This window comes from Episyrphus balteatus, chromosome 2 (assembly GCF_945859705.1).
Source record: "Episyrphus balteatus chromosome 2, idEpiBalt1.1, whole genome shotgun sequence".
NCBI lineage: Eukaryota > Metazoa > Arthropoda > Insecta > Diptera > Syrphidae > Episyrphus > Episyrphus balteatus.
The window spans coordinates 48,785,113-48,798,235 of record NC_079135.1 but is presented as its reverse complement, the minus strand read 5'-3'; the positions used below and the strand labels follow the sequence as shown (position 1 = coordinate 48,798,235).

The 13,123-nt window shown below is 32.7% G+C and overlaps 3 protein-coding genes across 3 annotated transcripts; 2 read left to right on the top strand and 1 right to left on the bottom strand.

The window, feature by feature from the left end:
- Positions 1 to 1,493: 1,493 nt before the first annotated feature.
- LOC129909428 (flexible cuticle protein 12-like) lies at positions 1,494 to 1,964 on the bottom strand. The gene is made up of 2 exons (XM_055986514.1): positions 1,767 to 1,964; positions 1,494 to 1,686 (listed from the first exon to the last, which is right to left on the bottom strand). The coding sequence occupies exons 1-2, from the start codon at positions 1,892 to 1,894 to the stop codon at positions 1,494 to 1,496; spliced, it is 321 nt and encodes a 106-aa protein (XP_055842489.1). The 5' UTR covers positions 1,895 to 1,964.
- Positions 1,965 to 5,259: 3,295 nt separating this feature from the next.
- LOC129912414 (larval cuticle protein 65Ag1-like) lies at positions 5,260 to 6,057 on the top strand. Its single transcript, XM_055990630.1, has 2 exons — positions 5,260 to 5,649; positions 5,729 to 6,057. Exons 1-2 carry the CDS (start codon positions 5,525 to 5,527, stop codon positions 5,925 to 5,927), a joined length of 324 nt encoding a protein of 107 aa, XP_055846605.1. The 5' UTR covers positions 5,260 to 5,524; the 3' UTR covers positions 5,928 to 6,057.
- A 4,435-nt stretch (positions 6,058 to 10,492) lies between these two features.
- LOC129912415 (larval cuticle protein 65Ag1-like) lies at positions 10,493 to 11,412 on the top strand. Its single transcript, XM_055990631.1, has 2 exons — positions 10,493 to 11,044; positions 11,113 to 11,412. Exons 1-2 carry the CDS (start codon positions 10,920 to 10,922, stop codon positions 11,309 to 11,311), a joined length of 324 nt encoding a protein of 107 aa, XP_055846606.1. The 5' UTR covers positions 10,493 to 10,919; the 3' UTR covers positions 11,312 to 11,412.
- Positions 11,413 to 13,123: the final 1,711 nt, after the last annotated feature.

Here is a 13,123-nt window from a genome sequence, read left to right as displayed (position 1 = left end):
AAAAACGAAAGAGCTGAGCAGCAAACATTTTTTTTTAATAAAATGGAACCTCGAAATACAATGAACTCTCTTTTTTGACCCATTCTAATTATTGAAAATCATTCTTGTTCTTAGCACTACACATAAATGATGTTTTTTAGCATGTCCATTTTGTATTCCATTTTTTTTTTTTTTAATTTTTTTGATAAAAAGCGTTAATTGAAAATTTCAATTTTTTTTCATCATTTTTTTACATAAAAATGTATAAGATAATAATAGTATGATATTTTAGCTAAAAATTAACATCTTATTTATATCTGTGCAATTTGTAGAACAAAAATAATAATTTTTTAAAGGCAATCTTATTTTACAAAAAAAAGCGAAAAAATACCTTTTTTTCTCTTTTTTTTATATAAAAAGCTTACAAAGGAATTGTACCACTTAAATAATAAAAAAAATCCAAAGAATGAAACTGTTTTCTTTTTTCGTATGTTTCCATACTTGCAGTTAGGCTGCTATTTATTCCGTCAAATCCATTATAATCTTTGAACAATAACAACATCTTGATGGTGGTACCACCAAGTGTTTATGGCTAGAGTTACAGTACTGTTTCACGGATGCCAATCCGATCAGCTGACTCCTTTATTCCATTTGTATGTGGTGCTTAGTCTAGTAATTTTTCATTTAATTTGAAAATTTACTAGATTTAGCACTTGTTTACCAAGTCATTTTAACCCCTTTTACCCTATTTAGTGATTGAGTTTTTAGAATTTTCAGTTAACACCTTTCAGGATATTGTCGGTTCAAAGAAAACTGCTATTGAAATCCTATGTAATTAGTGAGGTTTTCCTTTGGACCGACGCGACGATATAACCTTTCAAATAGCTTTAATAGATTTTGTCTGAGTTGACGTCATTTGACTTGGCCTCTAACATGAAATTGCAATCCATACTACACTGCAAATTTAAAAAAATTTAATGTGTTTCATAATTCATGATTGTTTTGGGCACCTACGATAAAAGCGGGAAGGGTTCGGTATATTCAATTCAGAAAAATTCTTCTTGGAAAAAATATTCAACAACTGGTACTTTCCCAACAAAAGGGGAAAGGTGTCTTGATGAAATTGAAGACCTCAGTTAATTAAATTCTGCAAAATGAGAAGATAATGAAGAATCTCTTCTCGGGATATGATAAATACTGAAGGTTCTCAAGCACATGATGTAAAAATGTACTCGATAAGGATTTGATAACAAACCACAACTCCACCAGAGGAGGACATCCCATTCTAGTATGATCTGGCTTTCACTTCCGTGGCTTAAGGCACACATAAATAGACTTTTTAAGTAATATCAAATTCATAAAACAACGAAATATTATAGTAAGTTTGGAAAATTTTCTTTTAAATGTTTTCTTATGTGTTTTTTTTTTTTAATTATTAATACAGTCAAGTGGAAGCAGTTTTATAAAAACTAATTAACAATGATGAGTTTTTGTTTTCAAAGAATTTCTAATACTTAAGCGGCAACTGGCAAATGAGCACCTTCAGGTTGGAAACCATTTTCATCAGCCAAATAATTCAAAGTGTATGTTTGACCATCGGCAGCAACCCAAGAAACAGTACCACGAACAGATATAGCTTCATTTTCTGTTCCTGGATTTTTGAGTTGAGCACTTTCTGAACGGGATACACCATCACTTGTTTCATACCTGTAAAAGATTTTGAAGAAGAAAAACACAGTTAGCTATCCTTTGAAAAACTAATCCATTTCCAAAAATGAAAAACATACGCAAAGTTATATCCATCAACCCCAATATTGTCACTTTCGTATCTCAAAATTTGTGCATTCTTTGAGTCGTCGATGGGAGCAGCCAAGACCACGGCGAACAGAGCAATGAAAACTACGGCGAATTGCATATTGAAAGAATTGGTTGTTTTGTAATTAACTGCCTGGAAGTGCAATGTGTGTGTACTGTAAGACCGAAGTCGTGATTATGCGTATTAGTCAACCATCGATGATAGCTTTTATACCAAGCTAATACAAAAAACCTAAAAAAAAACACACAAAAGAAGAAGATGCAAACAAGACTCACGATACACGCAGTCTTCTCTGAGTCAGACCTGACGTATACCCTACCTACTTGCCAACAAACATATCGTAGGTACCAAGTTGTATTACAACACGCATCTCAAAAGATGCTGCAGCTTAAAATGCCATCGTTTGTTTATTCTTTTTTATTTTCTGGGTTAAAAAAATGGTTTTTGGTAAGGTTGATGGGCGGTTTAACCTCCAAAAATCAATTTTTGAATATTCCATGCGAGCGTTCAGCAAACTGGCGCAAGTGCAAGCCTGAGGCGTTTTCATGATCCCGCAGTCCCACAGCTCAGCACAGCACGACACAGACGAAAGACTTTACGGATTATTATAATATCATGTCGTGTTGATGGAGCTTGTCGAAGAGAAGCCAGCAACATCACGCGTGTTGGTGACCTTAGTCAATAAACAAGTCTTGCGGAGTGGTAAATGGATGCCAATGACGTTTTGGACCATCATCATTGTGAGCTTCTTCATCGAAATTACCTGCATTGGCATCACTCAAGTTGGTATAATAATTTATTATCAATATGTGGGTTTTAATTCGGAATTAATCTCACGACTCTCACATTGACATGCAAATTCGTCTTCTTTTTTGATGGAATCAAATCGTTGCTGACGCACCTCGTCTCACAGTCAGTGGCCAAAGTTATCAGCTGATTAAAACAAAGTTTTTGAATGCTCAAGAGGTAGATTGAACTTCTTCATACCTTAGCATAATGCATATCAGAAAACGATTGGGTAACAGAGGTGTTGTAGAATGATGCGATGACATTCTTTGGTGTGTTATTTGAATTTGAAGATTTTTGATCAAATTTGCTAAAAGGTAATGATGCGTGAGGGTGGTTCAGTATGAACTTTTCTCATGTTGGCATGATGGAAAACAATGTCTATATTTGCATATGTAATTTAACACCTTCAAAAGTTGCTTGCTGTTTGAGAGTAAAATTTGCAACAAAGTTTTAAGTGTTTGTTGTGTGAGAAATATATAATTTAACACTTGGGGACTGGAAGTATTTTTGTAACCAGTTTGCTGACTTCATATCGAGATAGTCTTTGGGTAATGGGTACCTATGGCAATCAGTATAACGAATTAGCTAATAATGTTTGAGTATGTTGGGTGGTTTTTGCAAAAACAAAAAAACTATTGAGAAATTGAGTATAAGTACTTCATAAGTGTTTGGCTTATCAGAATTGTAATTTGTAATGTGATTATAGTACGTGCACAAGTGCATTGATAGGTACCTACTTTAAGTCGTAGCTAAGATTTTCTTTTCGTATTTAATTCGTAATTTTTCCAACGGAATGCATAGACTGTGAATTCAAATCCGTAAACCAAAACTTGGTTCGACAAAGAAAGAAAAAAAAAAAAAAGCAACCAGACCTCCAAGAAACTTTTGGTTTTCAGTTATGAATAGAGCTTAAATAGACCTTTCTTTTGATGTCTCACTCGATGGATTTGGAGGAAATTTTAAAAAATTGATTTTTTTTGGCAAGGGGTTAACCTTGATTTTTTCTCCAACATCTGAAAAAAATAAATTCGTAATTTTTTTTACCGGAATGCCTAGGCCTGTTCTCTATGAACCCATTACTGTAAACCAAAACTTGTTTCGAAACTTTGGTGAAAAGATTTCGGAGTGTAAGAAAAAGAAAAAAAAAATATGTATGTTTTGTTGAAATTATCTCAGCAACCAGACCTCCAAGAAACTTTTGGTTTTCAGTTATGAATAAAGCTTAAAGAGACCTTTATTTTGATGTCTCACTTGATGGATTTGGAGGAATTTTTTAAAAATGGATTTTTTTTGGCAAGGTACCTTGATTTTTTCTCAAATATATGAAAAAAATAAATTCGTAATTTTTACCGGAATGCATAAGGCCTGTTCACTGTGAACTCATATCCAGTGGCGTATTGAAGGGGGGGCTCAGGGGGCTCAAGCCCCCCCCCCCCAAGCGTTCAAGATCATGTTATTTTTTACCTAATTTCATAGTAATGAATATGCTTGACTGAAACTTGTTCGTAAATCTTATAGATTTAAAAGCAGCTCAGATGCTCGAGCCCCCTCGAAACTCTGAAACGGCTATTTGTGTTTGTTTGAGTAAGAGCCTTAGCTGAAGTTGGGGGTTGGGGTAGTTTTTTTTCGAATTTAAGTCCAATTCGGAATACATCAGATCTCTTCTTTAGTATAATACGTACCTACTGTAATTTTTGGACAAAATATTATCAAAACTTATGTGTGTCTTCTTATTTTTTCTTTTGAATTCTTCCTTTTTTCCATTAAAATTGCCGATAAAATTGCATCCAGTAGTAATAATTTAACTTCAGAAACAAAATAAAAGTGGATGATCCTTCAGTTTTGACAGTTCGAAGCAATTTCGAAGTTTCCGAAATCGATCGAAATGAAGAATATGATATTTTATTTCACGTGAAATTGAAAAGTGATTTCAAATAACTTGCGGTCGAATTGCGGAACATATCGAAAATGGTGATGAGTATAGCTCAAAAACTACACCGTGATAGGAATAAATCTGTAAACACAGCACATGACAATTTGACTCAACTTCTTGCTGTTTGTGTAAAATGTTTGGGACACAAGAACTTTGAAAATAGGAGACAGTAGTACGAAGCTGTCTACGTCAAGAGCAGTTAAATGCTACTATACTTCTTTCAGTACCGCAGCACTGCGCTTCACTCTCGATCAAAGATGAATAAATTAGAGAGACAAATTTTTCGTACCCCTCTAAAAAATTTTTGAAAAATTTTCCAGCCCCCTCCAAATTTTTTTCTGGATACGCCACTGCTCATATCTGTAAACCAAAACTTGTTACGCGACTTTGGTCAGAAGATATCGGCTTTGGCGTGTAAGTAAAAGAAAAAAAAAAAATGTTTTGTTGAAAATATCACTTTTTTCACTTTTAAGTGAACACAAACGAGAACTGAGTTCTTTTCTTTTAATCTTTTTATAAATTTTTGTGCACATTTTTTTGTTTTCACTTTTATTTGATTTATTTAAACTTAGCCCAAACAAAAGTAACACATTGCAAAGTTGATGACCTCCCGCAGCATCTTAATGTAAATAAACCTATAACCACAAAAAAAAAACCTACAAAAAAAGATATGTTAACAAGCTTTGGTGAAGAGCAGCCATGTGAATATCTAAAAATAGATTTCTATCAATCTAAACAATCTTGGAGGCTTTTTGTAATTTGTCACTGAAAAAAATATTTTTTTTTTTGTTGTTTTTATTTTATTTGACAATAAAATAAAAATGTGTGAACTGCCATACCGGTTCAAACGGTTTCCCGAATCCAAAAAATTCGTCATTAGCTATTCATAATTCCAATCTCTGGTATATTGATGCCGATTATAAATTGATGAGATAGCGCAGTTGTAAGTCATTAAGTTTCTAGCATTCAACAGTCTAGCACTACCAAACACCACCAAAAATCTCAACATGAAATTCGTCATTGTTTTCGTTGCCCTTTTCGGTTTGGCTTTGGCCGCTCCACCACAATCTGCTAACGATGCTGTCATCGTCCGTTCAGACTCTGAAGTAGGACCTGAAAGCTACCAATACGCGTAAGTATACCTATCCTCTACTTTTCAGCCTTTGTTAATTTTGAAATTTGTTAAAATCCTTTTTTTCTTTCAAAAACAGTGTTGAAACCAGCGATGGCAAGTCTGCCAGCGAAGAAGGTCACTTGGAGAACGTTGGATCAGAAGATGAAGCTATTGCCGTCAAGGGACAATTCAGCTACGTTGGTGATGATGGTCAAACTTACTCCGTCAGCTACATCGCCGACAGGAACGGTTTCCAACCATCAGGTGCTCATTTGCCAGTTGCCCCAGCTGTCTAACTTGTTGAATCTTTTTGATCTGTTTATCCTGCCTATCTCTGTCTATTTATTGTGTTTATCTCTCAAAAATGAAAGATATTCCAATGATAGACCTACAAAAATGTTGTTAACTAGTCTAAGCGAAATATAAGAAAAGCTTTTATACAAATTTAATGGTTTTTTACAACTTATTTTGAAGCAAAGGGCTCACCCCAACAAAAATGTGGTATATAAGGATAATGAGATTGAAATGCAAGTAGGCTTGAGCGATTGAAAAACAAAATCAGGGTCTTAACTCTCTTTCAAATCCAGTAAGTTGAGAAATATTATGCAGGTTCAGAAACGTTAGGGCCTAAATATTTAGGTAATTTCTCGCTCTCTGATTGGTCAACTGTCAAAAAAAATCCTTCCAATTTAGGTAATTTTATTGGAAAGCTGACTGGAAAGTTAGGCAAGAAAATTTTACCTAAACATTTAGGAAAGTTTTTTTTGTCAACATGACAGCTGATTATTTTTAATAAATGAATTACGTTAGCAAAATTAAATCTATTTGTTTGAAAAACGAATAAAAAGTGCTTTATTGGTTATAATTAATATTATTTGTTTAATAAAGAATAGTGAAATTTGGTGTCTGACCCATGTGATCTGTAAAAATCTTAAGTAAATTTCGATATTTGACAATGATGAAACATCCAAACAAATTTAGTCAATTCCCCTTTATTTCCGATCAGAAAATGGCGTTGCCTAAATATCTAGTCCCTAATATTTCCTGAACGTGCCAATTTTAAGCAATCGCACAAGGGAATTGGAATAGGGCTGTCACTTGAGTAAAGAAAAATTTTGTTTTGAGGAAAATTTTTTCTCACACCCGAAAATTTTACTAATTTGAATTAACTGTCTTCAAAAAAACAACAAACTTGTCGAATTCGTCGTCCCACTTGTACAATTGAAACAAATTTTAATTTTTAAATACAAAAAACAAACGCTCGCAATGAAACATGCGTTTTAATGTCAATTGACTGAAAAAAACTTCCTCAAGTGAAAATGCCTAATCAGACTTTCACTTGAGAAAAATTTCGACTCCAGTGATGACTATGAATAAGGATAAGAGTTTTTAATGCTTGAGCAAAAAAGCTACTAAATGAATGCATTTCTTATTAAACGGTAACACTGGTTGGTTTTATTTTTTTTAATTTTTTTTGAAAACCAAGCATAACTTGAAAATGGTTTTAAGACACTTTTGGTAGAAAAATAAATTTTCTTCCAAATAAAGGTGGCTTTGAGAATTTTAAAAATTAGTTTTGAATAAAATTCTAACTTACAATGAATAAAATACTAGTAAAATTTGAAACGAATGACGACGAGGGAGTACATTAACAAAATCACTTTTGCTTGGTACCTTATAAATCCTAGTTGAAATCAAGGGTGGCTTCTACATATATGACAACTTCAAAAATATCCACTGCTCATGCCATTACTTATCTAAACTCCTTTGATTTATAAAAGGACCTAGCGTGCCAAGACATCGCACAGTGTGTCGTCCCCTTATGATAAATCAATTTTTTTTTTGTTAAAAATTAATATTTTTGCTATTAAAATATAATTTAGAAGTGTCAACTCATATGAAAACATATTTATCTTAGAAAATAACCCAGGTTATGTATTCAAAATAAGCTCCGAAGCATGAGTACCTCGGAAATCGAAAATATTTTGAGGAATTTATGGGAATCTTTGAGAGTTTGGTAATTGTTTGAAAAATTTTGTTAATGTTATTTTGTTTATTTGAGTGTTGTTGTAAAACGAATAACAAAAAAAATTAAATTTATAAAATTATATATGAGTTATTAAAATTTCTTTGATAAATGGCAAAAAAAAAAAAACTAAACTAAAAAAAAAAACATATAAAATCATATCGATAATTTTTTTATATTATTTTGCCTTAGGCCTATACTTAATATTGGCAAAGTTTGGTCTGCTTCTGTTTGCGATTAACAGAGATATTCACATTTATCTGCTACGAGTCAAGTACTCAAAATAATTCATTTTTTGAGAAACATCTTCAAGGGGATCACAAAAATGAAAAAATCGATGTTTTTAATAGTTTTTAGACATACACAAGTAACAAAAAGCTGTTTATCTAATTAAAAATATTTTAAATATTGTTTTCAACAAGAAAAAAATTATATTTTTCTGCATACTAAATTTTTAATGTAATTACTTGACCCGGCCACGCTCTACTGTGTATTATAGCGTATTTACCAACCTCGCCGATATAAGAATTTACGAAAATGCAAATAAAACGTTATTTCAAAATTTGAAAGCGATTGTCAAAAAACTATTCCAGATTTGCTATGAAACGCAAATAAACATACGATTTTTTTGTATAGAGAAGATAAACAAAACAAGTTGACTTCAACTTAAGATTTCTCAAAGTAGAAAAAAGATATTGAAAAGATTCAAACGGGCTTTAAAAGAAAACATTTAGTTCTTTTAGAAACTGTCACAAATTTATTTAAAATAAATCACCACGTTCAAGAACATTACCTCAAAAACTGTTAAAAAACGACATTTCAGACATTAATTTTGCTCACAAGTGGCTTCTTCAATAAAGGTTAATTTCATAAATTATACAAAAAAAAAAGTAATAGGTTGTTTAATTTGTTAATTTGTAATGTTTTTTTCTATTCCTGCCATAAAAACACAAAAAAAGATATTAAAACTCCAAAAACTTAGCTGCAAGTATTTATGATAAACTTTTGTATGGGCTCGACACACTGTGCATCGGTTAGAAGTAGGTCAGTAAATGATAGGTATCGAATATGTACATGTTTATATAACAAACCCTGGACATTAGACGAGGACAACGAATTTTGGATCTCCTGACGGCAGAAAAAGCCATGCTTTTTTTTTTTTTGTAAACTTGCCACAGAGAAAAAACAAACGCAATGTAAAATCAAGTTAAAAATTTGATGTTTTTTTTTTAACAATGTTCAACCTGTTAAATTTGTTTCAATTCGATTTGTAATGGTTTCGTTTCCAAATGACATGAATTATAACTACTTTTTTCTTATCTGAACAGTGCAAGAACAAGATGCTTTCGTTTTGGTCATATGAAAAACGGTATTTAGATTTAAAAGAAAAAGAGAGTGAGAGGAAATAGACAGAGAAGATAAATGCGACGTATGTATTTTTACTTGCTCTACAGGGCAAGTATTGGTTTCGTGTCGAAAAACAATTGAGGTTTTAATCAAAACCAACATTACGATGATGGAGAACTCCAAAAAAGTGGGTCTCGCTATTTCGTCCGTCCGTCTGTGCGTCCATGTTTTCACGGATTATCTTCAAATTTGGTACAGATGATTTTTATAGAATTCTGAAAGTTGTTTTTGTTTTTATATCTCGCTTAAAAAGTGTGTACCTCCCATACAAATTTTTCAACTTAAAACTGAATTCTTACGTGGATGTTGGAAAAACCGAAGAACACAAATTGGCTCTGGAAGCATCTATGATCCCGCAAGACTCAAATATAGTTCAGTAACTTTGTTGTTTCTGTAAAGGAAGCCAGTGCGTTAAATCTGGTAGTTCTGATTTTGGACAAAGGTGTTATGGGACCAAAAACGCACTTTGCTTTAATCTAAAAGCCTCTTACCACTATAAGACTTCTGTTCATTTTGAATTCAAAACGGTAAATCGAGTTCTCATTCGATGTCGAAAAATTTCAGTTTTTATAAAAGTCAATATTCAAACAACATGTAACAAAATTCATACATTTTTGATGGACGAAATTTTCGACTAACCGGGTTAGTTGTGTTAAAAACAATATAATGAAGATAAAAATTACTCGATTTCAACTAAATTGATCATATCCGACAACCAACATTATGTTAACATTAAGAGGAAAATTTTGTAGGCTTGTGATACATCATTTGTGTTAACAACTAGTCTTTACAGACTAAAATCACCAAAAATTGAATACAACAAGGATTTTCATTCAGCCATAATAATTTAAAAAAACTCTGCCAAAAATCGGATATACGAGACGAAACTCACCGTTTGATGTAAAAAGTTACTATACTAAAAATCTATAAATCTAGAAAATCTACAATTTGAACTACAAAAGACAAAACAAAAAACAAAATCGCAAAACCCCCCCAAAAAAAAAACGGAAAAAAATCAAAACAAACAAATAATTTTTATTTCTACATTCATTAGTATGCAAGAAAATGCATTTTCGCACAAAAAAATTAATAATATAACAATTACAAAAATAAAAGTCAACACAAATAGATATATTGTCCATTTTATACGATTTATATAGTTATTTTTAATCTTCCTATGAATATCAAGTTATTTTGGACTTTGGAGAATAATAAGTCTATAACACGTCTTAGATTATGTTGGTGTTATGTACATACGAATGACTTGTTTGTATTATTTGCGTATCTAATTTAAAACTTGTTGATTTTTGAATAAATTTAATTAGTTCGTAGTTTTTGTCAAAATAAATTGTTTCCTCTAATGACAGATCTGAGTATTGGACCATTATTTAAATTGTTTTAGAATTATGTATATGCCATAAATTAATTCAAAAAATAAAAAAAAGATACATAAATGCATTAAGAAGATACTTTGGTGAATAAAAGACACACATCAAATCATAAGTTACACATCAAAGATATTTTTACAATATCTAACAACGAATTTATAAATAAGAAAAATTATACATACATATCTTCAACTATCAAACAACCTAAAGTGAGACTACCTACTTGAATTAACCTCATAGCTTGTTCATGCATATTTAATTTGTCACTGGTTAAGATTATTTATTTGCAAAAATTATGCGTGCACACACTAATACCGGTTCAATGAGCTTCCCAAATTTATGAATTTCTTATTAGATTTTGTTTAACTATTGCCGATTATAAATTGATGAGATATCGCAGTTGTAAGTCATTAAGTCTCTAGCTTTCAACAGTCTAGCACTACCAAACACACCAAAAAAATCTCAACATGAAATTCGTCATTGTTTTCGTTGCTCTTTTCGGTTTGGCTTTGGCCGCTCCACCATCCGCATCCGGAGAAGCTTCCATCGTCCGTTCAGACTCTGAAGTAGGACCACAAAGCTACAACTACGCGTAAGTTACCTTAAACTTTTGGTCCTTGTGACATTTGGAATTAATTTAAAATATTTTTTTTTTAACAGTGTTGAAACCAGCGATGGCAAGTCTGCCAGCGAAGAAGGTCACATTGAAAACCTTGGAGCCGAAGATGAGGCTATCGCAGTCAAGGGTCAATTCAGCTACATCGGTGATGATGGTGTCACCTACCAAGTCAGCTACATCGCCGACAAGAACGGTTTCCAACCCTCAGGTGCTCATTTGCCAGTTGCCCCAGAAGTTTAAGCTATAATTGACTTCTTGTGATCTGTTTAAACTGCCTGTTTCTGTCTATTTGTTGTGAAAATTCGTATCAGTCACTGAAAGAATTACCAATGATAAGACTTGTTGCCTAGTCATAGTTAAATAAAAAAAAATCTTTTTTTACGAAAATAATATTTTTTCATTCAATGGGTTATGAGAATTTTATCTAAAAAATTAGATTTAATATTAGAATATAACATTATATACTTTTGGACTTTTAATATACATAATCGTTGCTGAGGCAATTCTAGAAAACTCGCATAGTTCAGAAATGTTAGTTTGTGGGGTTATTTTGAAATTAACCTTTATTGCAGCATCACTCTCGAGTCTTGAGTGTTTAAAATGGAGCTCGATTAATAAAAAGAATTTTAGAATGAGAACGGACTCTTTGATAGTTTTTAATGCCAAACGCCAAAGAGGATGTCTAACTTTAAAAGTCGCAAAACGCTTGCTATTTAAACGGAACAGATCTGAAGTTTTAAAAAATGGTTTGGAAAATATTAAAAAGCATTTAACATTTTCCAACCCCTTTTTTAATTTTTGGCAGAATTTCGTAAAACAGAATTATGAAAAACAGATTTATAAAAAGTAGAGTTTTGAAAGACAGAATAGAAAAAAAGCAGAATTTTGAAACACAGAATTTTCTTGAAAAAGCAGAATTTTGTAAATTAGAATTTTTAAGTCAGAATTTTGACCCACTCCCAAAGCTGAAGTTAATAAAACCGTACAATAAAAAAAAATACCTCTGAATCCCTTCACAGAAGTACGCATTGACAAAAAAAAGGATTGCTCATTTGGAGCCGAAGCTTGTTTTTTTTTTTGGCATTATGAACTTCTGTTAACATTTATCTATTGGTCATTATAACACTTTGAGGAGAAAGTGCTCCAAAATCTAAAAGAACACTGCGGTGAAACATCGAATGAGAAATCGTTAGTTGGTGTCTGTCCAATGGGACTTGTTGGTGTGTGGTTTAATTTAATTTTATTTCAATAAAACTGAGTTTTGAGTTATTTTTACTTGCGATATAGGTACTATATATCAAGTTATGCATTCGTACAAAAAAAAAAGTTGAGATAACATTTTTCCATGACATTACGATGATAGACAATGCCAAAAAAGTGGGTCCCGGAAGTCCGTCTGTCCGTCTGTCTGTCAGTCTGTCAGTCTGTCAGTCTGTCAGTCTGTCAGTCTGTCAGTCTGTCAGTCTGTCAGTCTGTCAGTCTGTCAGTCTGTCAGTCTGTCAGTCTGTCAGTCTGTCAGTCTGTCAGTCTGTCAGTCTGTCAGTCTGTCAGTCTGTCAGTCTGTCAGTCTGTCAGTCTGTCAGTCTGTCAGTCTGTCAGTCTGTCAGTCTGTCAGTCTGTCAGTCTGTCAGTCTGTCAGTCTGTCAGTCTGTCAGTCTGTCAGTCTGTCAGTCTGTCAGTCTGTCAGTCTGTCAGTCTGTCAGTCTGTCAGTCTGTCAGTCTGTCAGTCTGTCAGTCTGTCAGTCTGTCAGTCTGTCAGTCTGTCAGTCTGTCAGTCTGTCAGTCTGTCAGTCTGTCAGTCTGTCAGTCTGTCTGTCTGTCTGTATAAGGAACTAGAGCCTAAACGGATGGACCGATTGACTCCAAACTTGCTATGTAGTAGTTTTTGGAGACTCTCCAGAGGGGTTTTTGGAATTAATTTTTTCGGACCAAAAATAACGGTACCTGTCATACAAAAATTTCGGAAAAGTTTAATTTCACGAAAACGGCTCCAACGATTTTGTTAAAAAAATTCAAATGTTAGATTTTAAACAATGTCTATCTTTTGAAGAA

What these genes read in the sequence shown, in the direction of transcription:
- LOC129912415 (XM_055990631.1), top strand. Translation starts at nt 10,920, where the DNA reads ATGAAATTCGTCATTGTTTTCGTTGCTCTTTTCGGTTTGGCTTTGGCC. An exon ending in CCACAAAGCTACAACTACGC is followed by an intron (nt 11,045 to 11,112) that starts GTAAGTTACCTT and finishes TTTTTTTAACAG; the next exon opens with TGTTGAAACCAGCGATGGCA.
- LOC129912414 (XM_055990630.1), top strand. Translation starts at nt 5,525, where the DNA reads ATGAAATTCGTCATTGTTTTCGTTGCCCTTTTCGGTTTGGCTTTGGCC. An exon ending in CCTGAAAGCTACCAATACGC is followed by an intron (nt 5,650 to 5,728) that starts GTAAGTATACCT and finishes TTTCAAAAACAG; the next exon opens with TGTTGAAACCAGCGATGGCA.
- LOC129909428 (XM_055986514.1), bottom strand. Translation starts at nt 1,894, where the DNA reads ATGCAATTCGCCGTAGTTTTCATTGCTCTGTTCGCCGTGGTCTTGGCT. An exon ending in GTTGATGGATATAACTTTGC is followed by an intron (nt 1,687 to 1,766) that starts GTATGTTTTTCA and finishes AATCTTTTACAG; the next exon opens with GTATGAAACAAGTGATGGTG.